This window comes from Rhamphochromis longiceps, linkage group LG7 (genome assembly GCF_057381845.1).
Source record: "Rhamphochromis longiceps isolate RC_006_pf linkage group LG7, R_longiceps_female_GT1.1, whole genome shotgun sequence".
NCBI classification, from domain to species: domain Eukaryota; kingdom Metazoa; phylum Chordata; class Actinopteri; order Cichliformes; family Cichlidae; genus Rhamphochromis; species Rhamphochromis longiceps.
Window position 1 is genome coordinate 19,178,311 of NC_140563.1, and position 16,616 is coordinate 19,194,926.

At 40.4% G+C, this 16,616-nt stretch overlaps 1 protein-coding gene across 1 annotated transcript in view; it reads left to right on the top strand.

Moving 5' to 3' along the window:
* kcnq1.2 (potassium voltage-gated channel, KQT-like subfamily, member 1.2) overlaps positions 1-16,616 on the top strand; it is a 184,289-nt gene that overhangs the window by 16,444 nt on the left and 151,229 nt on the right. The window contains exons 4-11 of the mRNA XM_085412726.1: positions 4,171-4,261; positions 7,927-8,053; positions 8,236-8,314; positions 8,401-8,497; positions 11,200-11,340; positions 13,504-13,614; positions 13,929-14,024; positions 15,158-15,280. Coding sequence (XP_085268852.1) covers positions 4,171-4,261; positions 7,927-8,053; positions 8,236-8,314; positions 8,401-8,497; positions 11,200-11,340; positions 13,504-13,614; positions 13,929-14,024; positions 15,158-15,280 — 865 coding nt within the window. The remainder of the gene's footprint in view (positions 1-4,170; positions 4,262-7,926; positions 8,054-8,235; positions 8,315-8,400; positions 8,498-11,199; positions 11,341-13,503; positions 13,615-13,928; positions 14,025-15,157; positions 15,281-16,616) is intronic.

Genomic DNA, 16,616 nt, shown 5'->3' on the forward strand with positions numbered 1-16,616 from the left:
GTGATTGTGTCATATGCTACCAGATTTGGTTGCGAACTGCGGAGAGTCAATAGATGTTTTCACCTGCGGTCTCAGGTGGGCCAAGACTAACCTATCCAGCACCGTGAATTTGGAAAGTGTCAGCTTCTTTGGTACATGAGCCAGCAGGATGTTTTCTTACAACATCTTCTCACAGACAGCTGGCTTACACAGGTCCTCAGAACTTTAGGTCTGATGTCATCAGGGCTGGCAGCCTTGTACTTTCATAGTTTCTCCAGGTGTCTCCTGTCCACTGGAGTTGGTGAGGTGTAGTTAGGTCTGAAGATTATTGGAGTTGTGTGGAAACAAGGGGTGTATGGTGGTGGCAGAGGTCTGTGAACTAAAACTGCTGAAGAAATAGTTGACCTCATGTAATCTCTCAAGGCTGCCCACTGGTTGTTTGTCTGTCTTTTAAAACCCAGTGGTTTTCCTCATACTACTCCAAACATCTCTCATGCTGTTCTCCTCCAGTGTAGCCTTTAGCATCTTCCTGTAAGAGGCCTTCTATTTCTTAAGCTTCACGCTCAAGGCTTAGTTCTTTTTATTGAGAAGTGTTTCAAGTCACTTGTGAACCAGGGCTTGTTTTTCAAAACCCAACATACAGTCATGGTCAGTATTGTGATGTATCCACAGGACTTGGTTGTTCTGTGATAACAGGCCATCAGACTGTGTCCTCTCCATGTAGTTCATAAAAAACAATCCAGGCTGTAGAGTCAAAGCAGTCCTGTGGTGCCTCCATAGCTAACTTGAACGAGTCCTAACAGCTCAGTCTGTGGGTACAGGGTGGACGTTGAACAAGAGGAACGCATTTTGGTGTCAACAGGACTAGAGTTGGATGAGACTTGCTGAAGGGTGAGAGATGGCAGTTGCACTTTGTACATTAGCAGTGTTAGCATACAGTGGGTCTAGTACTGCTTTCTCTGGTGGAACCGTTTATATAGTCTGTCTAGTGTAATGTGGTTCAAATCACCAGTAATAACCATAAAAGCATACATACAGTGCTGGGTTAGCATGCATGCTATAGTCAAGCAAGTGATGTTCAGTATCCGGACCACAGAAATGGTCCTTCACAGTAACATCTCCAGGATTAGACTACTTTTCTTTAACCATTCCTCCCTTCATACAGTTCCTCCATCTTTCTTATCGCCGGTCAGACTAAAATCTCTATTCTCCTGAAAAGTTCCAGGAAGGATTGGCTGAAAGCTTAGTTTTCAGTTAGAGTTACAATAAAGTCAAACCTAACCATGGCACAACATGTGACTTTCTGATGCAGGCATCCAAGCAGATAGCACTGTAGAAAATCCGATGTCATCTATTGCCCCACGCTGGCATCCTTTTAAGAAAAGTAAGAGGAAGGAAGAAATGTGTGTGTGTGTGTGTGTGTGTGTGTGTGTGTGTGTGTGTGTGTGTGTGTGTGTGTGTGTGTGTGTGTGTGTGTGTGTGTGTGTGTGTGGTGAGCAGTAATCCCCAGTAATCCCACTGTCCCATCTGGCTTGTGGTCTAAGTGTAACGGGGAATCCTCGTTTACGAGTTGCCCCTTCATCACCCTTTACATTAATGCAATTCTAAGATGTGTCATAATGTGTCAAGTGTTGAGCGCGATCTTTGAAGAAGAGAACACCTTCAAAACAATGTCACAAGGTGTGGCTCGCATGAGGGAGGATTTTTGCTCAGATGGGGGAAGAAAAAATAGATTTGCAGTATAGGGACCTTAGTAAAGTATATACTGCCTTATACTATGTACTGCTGTATATATGGTGCATTTAGATGATTAAAATAACCCTTCCAGCATATGGCGTGTAATCCAGATTGTGGTGCACAAAATCTTAATGTAACCACACACCGCTTAGAAGTGTGTGTTTTTAAGTGAATTTTATGATAAACATTAATAGAGTGTAATGGAAAAGCTCTTATATGTATCAAGGATTATTTCTGGCTGGTAAAAATTCAAACAACCAGCCACACTTTCGGTGCTGGAGGTTCAGTAAAGAAAATGCAAAAAGAATTTTCTGAATGTAATAAATTAATATGTAAATAAATGGGTGAGGAGGTTAAAGGAGGAAATTTTTAGTAACTATAAATTTAGTAAAGACGAGACCCTGCCCCAAGTGGAGGAGTTGAAGTATCTCGGAGTCTTGTTCACGAGTGATGGGAGAAGGGAGCCGGAGATCACCAGACGGATTGGTGCAGCTGCAGTGATGCGGACGCTGTACCGGTCTGTCGTGGTGAAGAGAGAGCTGAGTGTAAAAGCGAAGCTCTCAATTTACCGGTCGACCTACGCCCCTACCCTCACCTATGGCCACGAGCTGTGGGTAGTGACCGAAAGAACGAGATCGCGAATACAAGCGGGGGAAATGAGCTTCCTCCGAAGGGTGGCTGGCCTCTCCCTTAGAGATTATATCTCTCGGCTAGCCTGGGAACGCCTTGGTGTTCCCCCGGATAAGCTGGAGGAGGTGGCTGGGGCGAGGGAGGTTTGGGCTTCTCTGCTTGGACTGCTGCCCCTGCAACCTGGGCCCAGATATGCGGAAGAAAATGGATGGATGGGCCTTTTAGTAGTAGTGTAAAATAAAAAAAACATATTCAAATGGCTTTGAGCGGTGTGTTTGAGGTCATTATTACTTTGTAGTGTTTTAAAGAGTTAAAAACAACAAGTGGTTCATTGAAAAATATTTTTCCATTAATGAGCAAGACTTTTTTTGTTTTTGTTTTGTTTCATTGTATTCCATATTCATTCCCCTTACCTCTGCTTTTTATTCATTACATTTTTTGTCATCTCTCTCTGCTACCCTCTCTCCTCACTCCTGTGGCCTATGGATTGCCTCTCGCTGAGCCTACTTTAGCCAGAGATCTCCTGCTAAAAAGGGACCACTTCTTCTCTGCTTTTACCAAGTGCATGTTTGAGCTCTCATTCTAATATTGTAAGGTCTTTCCATCATATTGTAAAGCACCTTGAGATGACTTTTGATATGAGCTGTATAAATAATATTGACCTGATTAGAGGAGAAATCCAGACTTTTATGTGGCTCTTTTACTTTTATTATCCATAAAATGTCACTGAAATGTTGCTCAGTCAAATAAACCAAATTGAATGTGCCAACTTGGGCTTTGTGACGATTTGAAGAAGGGAACTGTTTACTTTTTTTCTGACGAAGATAAAAATCTGCAGGTGAATTGCTCATTGAAATGCTAATCACGAGTTGCGACGCTACCGTTCCTCGCCCTGTTTGACTCCTTTGCTTTCTCCCTTCACTGTCACTTTAACCCCCATCCACCTTTCTCGTCCTCATTTAGTCGTGTGCCTGGTGGATGTTCAGCTCACAGGCCTGTATTTGTAGACGATGTATGTACACGGACAGATGGACTGTCTCGTCGGAATGTTTCACAGTTGCTAGGCAATGTGGAAACATCCTGTCAGCTGTTCATTTAAACAGAGTGACGAAAAACACCTTAAGTGCCTTAAACTTTGTACAGTAACTGGGTGCTGTACAACTTGTTTTGTAACAAAATGTATTTATTGATTGTTGCTATGAATCCATAGATGTCAAGGCAATATATGTAAGCATATTCAACATTTTTCTGACTGTGTTACAGTTCCCCTTTAGTCATAGTTTTAGATCCTGCTGTCATTTTTATATTTTATTCATAAAAACTTCAAAAATGTGTTATTTTCTACATTTTTACTTTGTAATTCTATCAAATGTTTGCATGCTTTGCATTTTACTTCTGTACAACCAAATGGTAAAATGAACTGGTACTTATAGAGTGCTTTTGTAATCTAACTAAGCAATCATGGCACTTTTTACAAGCCTTATTCTCACGCACGCATTCGTCCAAGCACTTTTTCTGTACCTTAGCACTTTATCTAACGTTTGCACAAGCGCTCACATGATTGGTTGGTAGAGTGGTTGGCTGAATGCTAGATTACCCATTCCTTGTGAGCCACAGCCACCAAATGTGACCAAGTTCTTCAGTCGTGTATTTTTGAAATGCACTAGAAGAAAATGAAATGCAATGAGGAGAAATATATTCAGGTCAGAGTTATACAAAGCCTTAATATATTCACTGTGTTGTTTTACTGCATTGTAACACGATGCTTAGTGATATGTAGTGAGTGGTGGTAATGGACTGGATGTGCTGTGTCTCTCTCTGCAGCTTCGTCATGGTCCTGGTGTGTCTAATCTTCAGTGTGCTGTCCACGATAGAACAATATGCAGACTTTGCCACGGGTACCCTCTTCTGGATGGTGAGTAGTGATGCACCTAAACGAAACCTTTAGCAGTGTTCACCATCAAATGGAAGGCTTATGCCACAACAGCCCTAAAATAACAGTTATGGTAATTACCCAAATCATTTTTGTGATTGTGCAATGGTTCATCAGAAAAACCAGCAAAGCATGTCTGTAATTGTATAATAAATGAGCTGCAGGCTGTTAAATATCTTAGCAACAGATCCGAACCCAGCCCACGAGCACATAGGTGACTGCAGAGGAGAAATCCATACCTTACATTAACCCTCTTGTATACACATACATTATAGTGTTGATCTATAAAACATATTTAAAATATAAACTTGCATTTCTTTTCTTTATCTTTAGCTAGTGTTTGTATATATAATATCTGGCGAGTGGTGTAAAACAAGCAGTACCTTGAGTTGTCCACATGATGGCGATATAAGATTGTAGCTGTGAGAGATTTTAACCGCCATCTTATAGCTCAGTCTGCTATTACGGCACTTAGAAAGAATAATCACTTTCATTTATTGAAAATACCACGAAACACACTCATCATCTTGTACGGCGTTCATCTGAAAGCCCGTGCAGTAACATGTGTCTTTTGAACCTACAGTTAAGACACTTGTTATGTGGAATCATGTGGCTCCACAGAGACTGTATTTGTTGATACATGCTGGTGGATTGCCTTTTTTGTGGCTTATTAGGCTATTAAGGCTGCTAAGTGATGCAATAAATCGGGGGATTACAGCAGGTAGCGAAAATTATTGCTTCTGTTTGGAAACTCTACAAAGAGGCCGGATCATCTGTCTCCTTCTAGCACACTGAACATCGGCGCACACACAGCTACTGCATGCTCACACCCGGTTTGCACATATACAAAGGCTTCACAGATACACAACGCACCACCTCCTGGGTCCTGCTGCAGTCAGAGAACATAGTGGACACTATGTTCTATAAACTTTGAAGACTTACTATCACAGTTATTCATTTATTTTTATCAAGAAGAGACAGATTTTCTTTAAATCTGAGTCTCCCTGTCTCTCAGTCCTTCCCTTCATTCACCTTAAATTTTTTTTGTTTCAATCAAAAAGGAAAAATATATATCTATATTTTTTAAATCTTTTTTTTAAACCCTGTTTGTTTGTGCACCTGGTTGTGCGTTTGTGCATTTGTATGAGTGTATAATGGCTCAGTGCTAATACTGAGATAAGATAAAGCCTTATCTGTTTTCTGTGTCCTTGCATGTGGGTGCACGTGCCAGTGTGTTTGAGGGCGGGTGTGGAGGCAAAGCTCCGACTGGTGTCACGGTGGCACGTACTGGTCGTAGTAACTATACTTAGAAAGTTCAAGGTTAGCTAACATCCGTGAATCACAAGCTGCTTATTCTGGATGGCAGAGGGGACATTAGTCCTTGAGGATATTTGGCCTTCAAAGCAGCTGCCAAAGTAAAGCTGACCAGGCTAAGCAGGAGGCACAGGGGAACGTACACGCTCGGTGATGTTAATGAGCTATTATTGGGCACCATCACTTCCAAATTCCCCCCACCTGACCAAAAACCTCCATGACATCCCCAGTTTATGGTCAAAGAAAAAGAGGGCCCTCTGGGTCATGGCCTAAATGACATATTCAGGACATTTCTAAAGAATGCAATTGAGATTTAATGAGAGGTTTGGTAAACTAATATATAAACTTTAAATGACACTTGTGGGAGCAGTGGCATCAATTATGCAACTGACGGCAACATGTTATTTGTAGACTGAAAGAACAAACTCAAGAGTAAATCGTTGACATGGTGTCATTTTGTCATGTGGTTATGGTTATTTCAATATTCATGAGCATAGTTTGCAAATTAGAAGAAATAAAAAATCCATTTGATATAATAAACTTATGTATGGCATGTAATAACTCAGAGAAAGCATTTTCAGTTTGAGCTGATGGGCCCACGAGTGTGTGTTGATATACATAAGCCTCTCGTGCAATGTGAGACGCAACGATGAAGCGATCTAATCACATTTTCATGTGTAATCATACTGTAATTCCCGAGTGGGTCTTTGAATGAGCTTCATCTTTGTCTGGCTTGATGAGATTATCGCTGCACCAATAGGCAGCTGTTTTCAGTAAACACATAGTTGCCAGTTTAGGATTCACGTACAAAATACCCCCAACATCTGGGTGACCTATTTTATGGCATTATTGTGACTAATCCCTTTAAATTTCCCAAATTCATGCGTACCTTTGACTTTCAGATTTTACCTAGCTGTCATAATTACTAAGCTCAATAAACTGGTATTCTGTAGGCTGTTTTGTGTTGGGTGTTAGGTATTATTAAATGACTGAATGAATGTTTAAGACTTGGTTTTCACGATGTCCTGCAACTACTAACTTTGTCGTCCAGCATACACAAATACAGCCTGATCTGCTGTAAAAACTACAAAGCACTGGGGGCATGGAATATAATCTGTTTCTGTCCTAACACAAACAAAAAACTCCTACAGCTTGCTGGAGAAAGTTCAGCTGAAATGGATGTAACAGGCAGACTGGTTAGAGACATCTGAATGCCTGCCCACGTCTCTGATTTGTTTGGTTTCACCGAATGAATGCAGCGAAAGCCAAAAGGTTATTCAGTCTGATTATCAGGCTATGTTATAGAGATTTGCTGGACCATTTCTCCCCGTCTCTGTCAATTATACCTCCTTAGCGGCTTCTTTCTTTGTCTTTAACTCAGTGACAAAAAATGTGCAATTCATGCGGATGAATGAGAAGCGCAGGATTCCCAGGGGCCGGACGACTCAGGCGTAAAAATGAAAGTTGTAAACATATTCGAGTGGCGATAATGAGTAAACAGATAATTTAGAGAAGCGAAAAAAGAAAGACAGAAAAGAGAAAAGGCTTTTGTTTAATATTAGAGCGACACTTCTTCAGCCGAGATAGAGTCTGGCGTGATTGACAGGTCATTGTTTTGAAGTCTTGTGGTGCTGGGTTATTGCAGCAGGGCTCATGGTATTAAGTTTCATACAAGGGGTGGTCAGGGAGCAGCCAGTTTAAGCAACTGAACTCAATGAATTGACCACCCACATCGCCCATAGATCCTGACAGTAAGGTAGCTGAGTATTATGGATACTCGGTGGCCAGGAAAATGATCTCACGTCAGTTGAAGCCGATTCATCTATGACTCCACACTTGCGTGCATGTGTTACGAAACAAGTACACAATGACACAATGCAGATATGCAGGTGCACATGATTGCAACTAATGCTGAAGTTGTTATTTGGTGATTTTTTTTAAAGCTTTCTTACTTAGTGGTTTTTCATCCTGTGGCTTTAATCACTTAGCCATTGACCCTGCCTCATGTATGAGCTGTTATCAGCTGTGTTGTCAACCTCCATCTTTACTCCTGGGTGGCCTCATTTGGTCCTTCTAGACCACCTCTGTGTCTCTCTTCTTCTGTCTCATGCACCTGTCATTACCCACTCATATCAATGCTGTAAATCTTGGTGATTGATTAAAATAGCTTTAATGCTTTTAAATTAGTGGCAATGCATAGCAAAGCATCAGTGATTTAAAAAAACAAAAAGATAACGTATCTACTTCCACATCCTGCATGTGTTTCAAAGTTATAGTCTACGTACCAATGGATTAACATAACCCTGAATCCGTGTTTGCATTGTTCTCCGCAGGAGATTGTGTTGGTGCTGTTCTTTGGCACGGAGTATGTGGTCCGGCTGTGGTCGGCAGGCTGCCGCAGCAAATATGCAGGCATCAAAGGACGCCTCCGCTTTATCAGGAAACCCATATCAATCATAGGTGCACCTGGCTTTTTCCTTTGTTCTCATTTAATACAACACATGCCATAAAGTATATTTGTAGATGAACATCTCAGATAATTCCAGCAAGACTTCACTTTTGTATCAAACTGAAAATAATTGTAGCCCTTATTTGGTTGGGGTTTTTTTTTTCTCCTTCTTTTTTATGTGTCTTTCTCACAGATTTAATAGTGGTCATCGCCTCAATCATTGTGCTTGGTGTGGGGTCAAACGGCCAAGTGTTCGCAACATCTGCCATCAGGTAGAGCAGTGATTTTCTTCTGCATTTTAACATGTGCTCATAGCTATAGTGGGATGAAACAGCTGAGATGATGTTGTGTGTTGCAGAGGCATCCGTTTTCTCCAAATCCTGCGTATGCTGCATGTGGACCGTCAGGGAGGAACGTGGAGGCTGCTGGGGTCTGTAGTCTTTATTCATCGACAGGTAAGATAAGAAGAATCCAGCTAAATATATTAGCTCCACAAATCTGCCTGTATGTTATTATTTATTCATTTTAATTGTAATTGTTTAGAATCACTTTAACACATAACGGCCGAAGAACAGAAGATATAACAGTAAATGCATAGGCCTTAAATGTACTTCTACAAAGCAACAGACACGCTAGTTGACGTAGTCACAGTAACATTTACTGCTTATGACAAAAAGTCCAATGCACAGAGGTGCATAAAACAATCAGAGTAAACCTGGCTTTATAAGGAGAAGAACAGAAGTTGTCAAGGTTGGCTGTGCTCTCTTTTTTTCATTCTGCTACACTTGTTTTAGTTCTTTCTCAGGCCGATACACAGTGAAGTCAGATGATGTAATGTTCTCTTCTTAATCCTTCAAGTACACCAAGTTCCTAGGTTGTGGTCAAACCTGACGTTCATACCTCTTTGATGCATAAGAGGAGAAGGGCTTATCGGTGAGGATTGTGTGCAGAGAATCATAAAAATACATTTAAGATGTAGCCAAACTGAGCCTAATGTGATTTGGTGCCATCTCCCTGTTGTCAGATGATCGCCTTATTGAATGATATGCTCTGTTTAGTGGAAACACTTTGTAATGTGAAAAAGCTGATAGGATCTATGCTCAGACTGCTATCTCTGATTTTTGCACTTCATTTAATCATATTTATGAATTTATTTACCATTGTTTTTTTAGGGGATAGGTTTAAGCTCAAAAAGCTATGGCAAAAACCAGGTACATTTAAATGATCATTTTTGTACATCAAGTACAGATCAGGTTCAGTCCTGTATAGTCACAGGCAACAGTTCCTGGTGAGTTAATTTAAGGTCGTTCGCTGAGCTGAGCACGTATATATAGCCCAGTATAGGTTGTGCTATGGCATGGTACTTGATGGGCTGACTTTTATTAAAAAAAAAAAAGCCAAGCTGACAGTTGCAAAAGAAATTAGTACATTTTCCATTAGTCATTATCCAGTCATATTTGAAGGAAAACCATAGCAGTGACGTTTAGACCTGCTGAAAACCAAATACAGTCCCGATCAAAAGTTTAAGAACACTTGAAAGTGCAAAAAAATCACATTTTGCTTGGTTAGATCTTAACAAGGTTCCAAGTAGAGCTTCAACATGCAACAAGAAGAAAAAAGAGTGAGACAAAATGTTATTTTGAGCGCGCATTTTATTGAAAACAATGCTTAAATTGAAACAGGCTGTTTTACAGCTGATCAAAAGTTTAGGACCACACCTCCAGAAAGACCTGTACACCCCCTGAAACAGAAATCAAAATTCCAAACATGAACTTGTATATTGACATGGAAATTGTAAATATATAAGTAAAAATATAGCATTCTAACTATTATTTTTTTCTTATACAAAATTCAATCAAGATGAGATAAATTACAAATATCGACTCACTAAAATAATTTTAGCAGGAATAAAACTTAATAAAAGTGAACACCAACATATGCAATTTAAGTTTAATAAAAACTGCTGTAAGATCACAAACAAACAGAATCACATATTCTAGTATTTCTAGTCTGAAGATGTCTATAAATGGGTTAAATTGCTCAGTGGATGATTTATGAGTTTGTGTCAAAATTCGATATAAAATTCATTACTCTTACTATATATAATAGGTCTTTTCTTTTAGAATTAGCACAAATACACTACATGCATCTGGTGCATGTGTAAAAATCGACTTGCCATCACTTGCTAGTTTAAGGTGAACAAGGCATATGATCGCATATGATGCCACCATTTTTTGCCATACATTTCCCTAGTTTCTAGAAATCCAACACAAACAAAACATGTATCTCAACATTTAGAGAAACTTTTGAATAATGTCACCATCTGTCACATAACCTGATCTTTGGTGATTAATGAGAAGTCCATGTGGTTCTACAACTTCACAATGACTCACAGGGAGGTCAATTTTGATGTTTATTTAAGTCACAAGTTGCTCCTTGGCCAATAAAAGGTTAACTAATACCCCATACATTGTTTGTCATATGTGGTGACTTGGAAGCCTTTAAAATCTGTAACTAATGGGGACACACCTCCACTTCTGGCCGTTGCATAATAATTGAAACATGAATCGTATATATGTACAACTTACCACATATACTTGAGCCACCTATCATGACAGCTTAGTTTTAGGGAGGATTGAATTGAAGATTGTATTTGATCTCTTCAGAGAATGAGGTGCACTATGTACATGATCCACTCTATTATTTCTTTAGCGAAGCCTGTGAGCAGAAAATGGCAATTCCAGTTTGTGCAGAAATTCTCTCATCTCATAGTGAGACGTGAAACTGATCTCTTTATGTATGCCGAAAAGATCCAAAAACTCATTTGGGGTAAACTAGCCTGACATGTTTAGGCTGACTTGCTTATGTCGGCCAGCAGCAGTTCTGTGACTCACTGGTCATTGTGAAACACTGATGTCTTTTGAAAGTGACGGAGCCAGATCGTTAGAATACATTTAATGTGATGCCGTAAAAAAAGCATATCTTAAACCTTTTTGCAGCCCAGAATTTAGCTTTGACACTCACAAGGATCTCCAGCTATATGTGGAGTCAAAACCTGCCTCGAGGCACAATCAGAGTCGAGTTCTGGATACCATGGTAAGTCTTCCATATTAGATTTTCATAGTCTGATCTTTGGTCAAATGTTGTTTTATTTCAGGAGCTGATTACCACCTTGTACATTGGCTTTTTGGGCCTGATCTTTTCCTCCTACTTTGTCTACCTGGCGGAGAAAGATGCTGTAGATGAGGAGGGCAAAACGGGCTTCTCCAGCTACGCCGATGCCCTCTGGTGGGGTGTGGTAAGGCAACTAAAAGAGAAGACAAATACTTTGTACAAAAGAAAGTCCCTCACTGATGCTGGGCATATATCCTTGTGCCCTTTTTTAAATATTGTTCAAAATGCATATATTAGTGGGATCCTTGAATGCCACATGAATTTGCAAATTTCGCTTGCAAATTTAAAAGGCTACAAAACATGCACGTCAAATGAGATTCTTCTCAATAAAGAGCTGAAACCAATTATCTGTACAATGCCCACTCGAGTCCTAGCTGGGAAACGGAGATGGCTGACCACCCTGGGTGGACTTATTATTTCTCCCCCTTGTGTTTTTATTCTCCTCATTGGATAGCATGCATGTGTTGCTGTAACACTTGACACAGAGACAGGTGTGTTTATGTTTTTCGTGCGTGGAGCTGGATTTGCCCATTCTCCTCTGTGTGGAGGCTCAGGTTTCCAGAGCAGTTAATTAAACATTTGAATTGAAAGCGCAGAGTAATGAGAAACCTATGGCAGCCTTGTGCAGGGGATCAGTATGCCACAAAGAGACGGGTAATAAACCATTCACCTCTGGGATCTTTGACTCAAAGAACTTTTAGAGCACCAACATAAAGTGTCAGTTCCCTTAATTAAAACTTTAATTGCGGGATTGCTACCTTTATGTAACGAGGGTTAGAGCGGTCACGCCGCTTCTAACTGCTTCGTGGAAGCGGTTATTTGTGTTGCTTTGTTCACAATGCAAAAAAAGGAGAAAAGAAAAGAATTGCGCTCGAGGATTTGCACCTTTTTTGTGTTCCCGAGACTGTAAACTCGAGTGTAACGATTTCTTTTCTCACCAGTTTAGTAAGCTTTTGCTCAGCTCTTGTGCATGCGTCTGCTGAAATGCGATTGCACTGATTGGAGCTAAGCTCTCGCTCTCACGGAGTATTCCTTCGCTTGGCATGATTTTCACATTCGGATGTGCAGGTGCACGGCGCAGCTGGAGGACAAGCCAATGCCATGATTCATATCCCCTTCTCTACCTCCCTCCCTCACCTTCTCTGTTCTTTGTCTTTTTTTTCAGTTGATGGTTAGGTAATGGGGCTTTTATTCAAAGAGCGACTTTGCCAATCTCACTGGCGATAAAAAGGCAAACTGGCATGTTTGTAGATACAGGAATGGTGCACATGTAGAAATAACTGGGTGTGATCACACATATAGAATGCACACAACCTTTCACGTAAGCCTGTATGAGTGATAGGTCTGGGACCTTTTTGTAGGCACGATGTGGTTCTTGCCCCTAAACCCTACATACTGAATGAAATGGGTGTTTTTGAGCAGACCAGTCCACTCTGATGTCAGGAGGACATTGTTTAGTCATCGGATTTGTGGATGAGGGATTAAATCCCCCACCACTCCACTCACTCCCAACATACACCCACCCTCCCTTCCCACCTCTGCTCCTTCTTCTTTTTCTTTTTTCTTTGGCTCTCAAAGCTCTTTAAAGAATCTCACCTTACATCAGCCTCTTTGTATTAGTGCTCAGCGGCAGCTCACGCGCCGATACCCCGCAGGCACTCACAGTAAGCTAAAGTGTGTACTGAATGTGTCACAATTGGCTCTGCTTTCAGAATGGGTGTACATGCAAATGCAAGAGGTATTTGTTTTTCCTCCTCACCCTAGCAAATTCCTACACTCACTGGGGATTAGTGGTTGGGAATCTTATTCCCTTTGAGGAGCAAGAGCCTCAAATGCCCCAGCCATCGCTGACAGTGGTGGAGCAAATCCAGGTCGGCTGATGAACTTTTTCTTTATCGTCTAATTCCCCTTATAGACTGCAGGGGTAAAGCCTCGAGGGCTCCTCATTGACTGACATTTTCATTACACTGGCAGTTTATTAAAAAAAAAAAGAGTGTGATCTTTAATGTTGAAATAGGAATTCAGTACAAATCTACAAAGAAAAACCCCCAAAGCTATTGAATTAAAAGCGTTGACAGTTATTCTTTAACCCTGACACCTCGAAACACTGTAATTACACTGCATAAGATGTGATATCATTTATTACACTCTTTGTTTCTTGCCTCATCTGTGAAGGGCTTTGGTCACTGTGTGATTTTTATTTTTTTCTTAGAATAGAGCTATCATATGCAAGTGTACGTACACTTTATATATCATAAGAGGCACCTCATCCACTCTTTGTCTTTAGGTCACCGTCACCACAATCGGCTATGGAGACAAAATTCCTCAAACCTGGATAGGAAAGGCCATCGCCTCCTGCTTCAGTGTCTTCGCTATCTCCTTCTTCGCTCTACCTGCTGTAAATAAAGTTTTCAGTTTAATTCATATGAAATCCACGAGTTCAGCTTTAAGGAGATCATTTTTTTAATGTTTCATTTATGCCAAACCTTATTACAACATGTTCGGATCAAGCTTGCTCTTTTTCAGTTTATTCACTCTTGTCTTTGATGTGTCATTGAAGACTATATACTGAGCAAACCTAATGATAAAAAATGTATTATTTATTCTGGGAGATTTTGTATATACTTTCCTTAATTCTACAGTAAAAGTTCACTTTTTCATATTCTTGCAGTCTGGACAGTAAAAAAGTAAAATGTATTTCTCTTTGATCAGGGTATCCTGGGTTCAGGTTTTGCCCTGAAAGTCCAACAGAAGCAGAGGCAGAAACACTTCAATAGACAGATCCCTGCTGCAGTTGCCCTTATCCAGGTAAATCCCGAACTCCCAGTGTTAGAAATGCATTTTTCATTGGTAAAAAACAAAAACAAACAAACACTGGAAAGCACTGAATGTATCAGTGTTTGTGCAGAATATTTGCAGGGTCTTTATCTTACGATATAAAGCGTCTTAAGGCGACTGTTGTTATGATGTCATGCTATACAAATAAAATTGAAACTGAATTGAGAATGTTTTGATTACGCTTCTAATAAATCAAGCTTTTCTTTAAGTTGCCTGGGCAACACGTATGCTGACAGGTTATTGCAGGAGCCTGGGTTTGATGCCACATCGGGTTGTTTCCTCCATGTGGTTTCTTTGTTCTCTTTCCCGCCTTTCCTGTTGTAAAAAGAAAAAGGATAAATGCCCCCAGAAGCAATTTTGAAATGATCATATGTTTTATGCTATAAAGCAAAAATTAATTTATATGATTAAAGAATGATAAAATAATCAGTACACATACTCAAGTTTTAATAATCAAATCATTACAAACTGGGTCAGATACAGTAATTTAGTGGAAGACAAATGTCCTCTGTGCCTGGCATAAATAGATGAAATTAAATATACACTCCTTTAAATTTAAGTCCTGATATCATTAATAAAAACAGCATAAAGGAAAGTAACATTGTTCAGTTAAAGCTTATTCACAATAGATGCCAGTTAGCTTCAGTCGAGGCCTTTGCTAGCACTGCAAAGGCCCGCTGGCCTGTCCAGGGTGGAACCTGCCCAACTGGCAGCTGTGGGATGAATCTCCACGAGCCTCTACAGCCAGATTTCTTAAACTGCACAGGACAACAGGCCAGTGGTGGCCTTGGATAAAACTTAGTGAGGCCAACATTACAAACACTAAAAAGTAAAGACTAAACATGTTACAAATAGTGACTGAAGTGACCTTTAAAAAAAAAAAAGTGTACATTTTTGCTGAATAGAATAAGGCAAGTATAGCTAATGAAGGATTTATAGCTGAGGTGTTCGCATAACCTTTAAATTAATTTCAGACCATATCATCATAACTATAATGGAGAGTTTTCCATCCACAGGCTGGGGTGTTTTAAATGTAATTCAGTTTTACAGAAATATTTCACTGACCAACGCGTCTGTGGTTTGTCCTGTATTGCCTTTCTTAGACACTGTGGAGGTGCTATGCAGCGGAGAAACCAAACGGCTCTGCAGCTACGTGGAAAATGTACGTCCTGACTCCAGAGGGCGTTGCTGCCGCAGAATCTGACAGAAGGAAACGGAACTTTTCGGTAATCGCTTACCTTTACTGAAGCCAAAGCTGTTGAATAGTTATGTAGATTTTTCCGTTGTGATTGATTTGCTTTTCTCAAAAGGCATTTAAGGCAAGCCTTTAAACGCTAAGCATGTCTTTGTGGGGGGAAAAGGTACCAGTCTTGTGATGTCCTGCTTTGAATCCAGCCTGACCTTTTCCCCCCGCATCTGAATCCTTTTCTTTCTTATCAATTGCGTATTGTGTCTCTTGACTTTGATCTATACAAAACAGGCTGCGAACCCCACCCTGAAAATATCGTGACGGTGTGTTTGATCATTCCCGTGTGGCGTTGTCTGACTTTGGAATTCTGATAAGAATTTTTAAAGTTTCTCAAAAATTAGATTTTTTTTTTTTGACATAACAATTTAACCCTTTGAACTCAAAATGCCAGCATATGGACTGTACTTGCTGACAGTGCAGTTGGAAAAAGCCGTTAGACTGCGATACCCTGATTTGCATACGTGTGGCCCACACTCCATTGTCTCCTTGTGTAGTTCACCTTCTGCAACAATATTAGCTATATTGCTCCAAAAGCCGTACAGAATAAAAGGGGAGGCCAAGTTCCCACAAACAAACACACACATGTAAGGACACAATGCGCACAAAACACAAATACACACAGACACACACACAACAGCCCCTTTTCCCCTTAAAGGCCTGACTCCACCAGGATGACTCGAGGCCTTTGTCTCTCCTGGACAAAGACTCAGTCAGTTGAGATGATGTCACCACCGCCTTTCTCGTGGGAGTAAACCTTTGTCTAGTAGAACAACAACAAAAAAATCTTTGTGTAGCATTGAACCCACATGCATTCGGGAGAATGAAGGCTTCTTCCGCTCTTTTCTGTTGCAGCATGTGACTTTCTTCTCTGTCTTTCCTCCCTCTCCCCTTTCTCTCTTTCGAGATCCCTGCTTTTTTTTCTCCATCTCCCTGTTGAGCACATTTTATTTTGCTCTTTTCCTTTTTCATCCCGGCTCTTCCTGTCTCCTCTCTCTGAGAATTTTTACCTTTCTGTTTTTTGTTGTTGTTTTTTCGCTTCCTTGCTAACAGTTTTTTCCCCTCTCACTCTCCTTCCCGTGTCCGTTACTTTAGATTTCTATATCTCAACCCTGCTGTTAGCTGCACATTCTCTTTACGGTTTGTCTTTTTTTCTCTTTAGTCTTTCAACACCCAACAAAGCTTCCCGCTCTCCTAATGACTGCTTCAAACATTTGGATTCAACTGTTGGCTACTTGGGAAATGCCAAATTCTGATGCACTGAGTCCAAATAATTTAGTTTGTATAAAAGGCCATGTCAATAATGTTGATGTGGG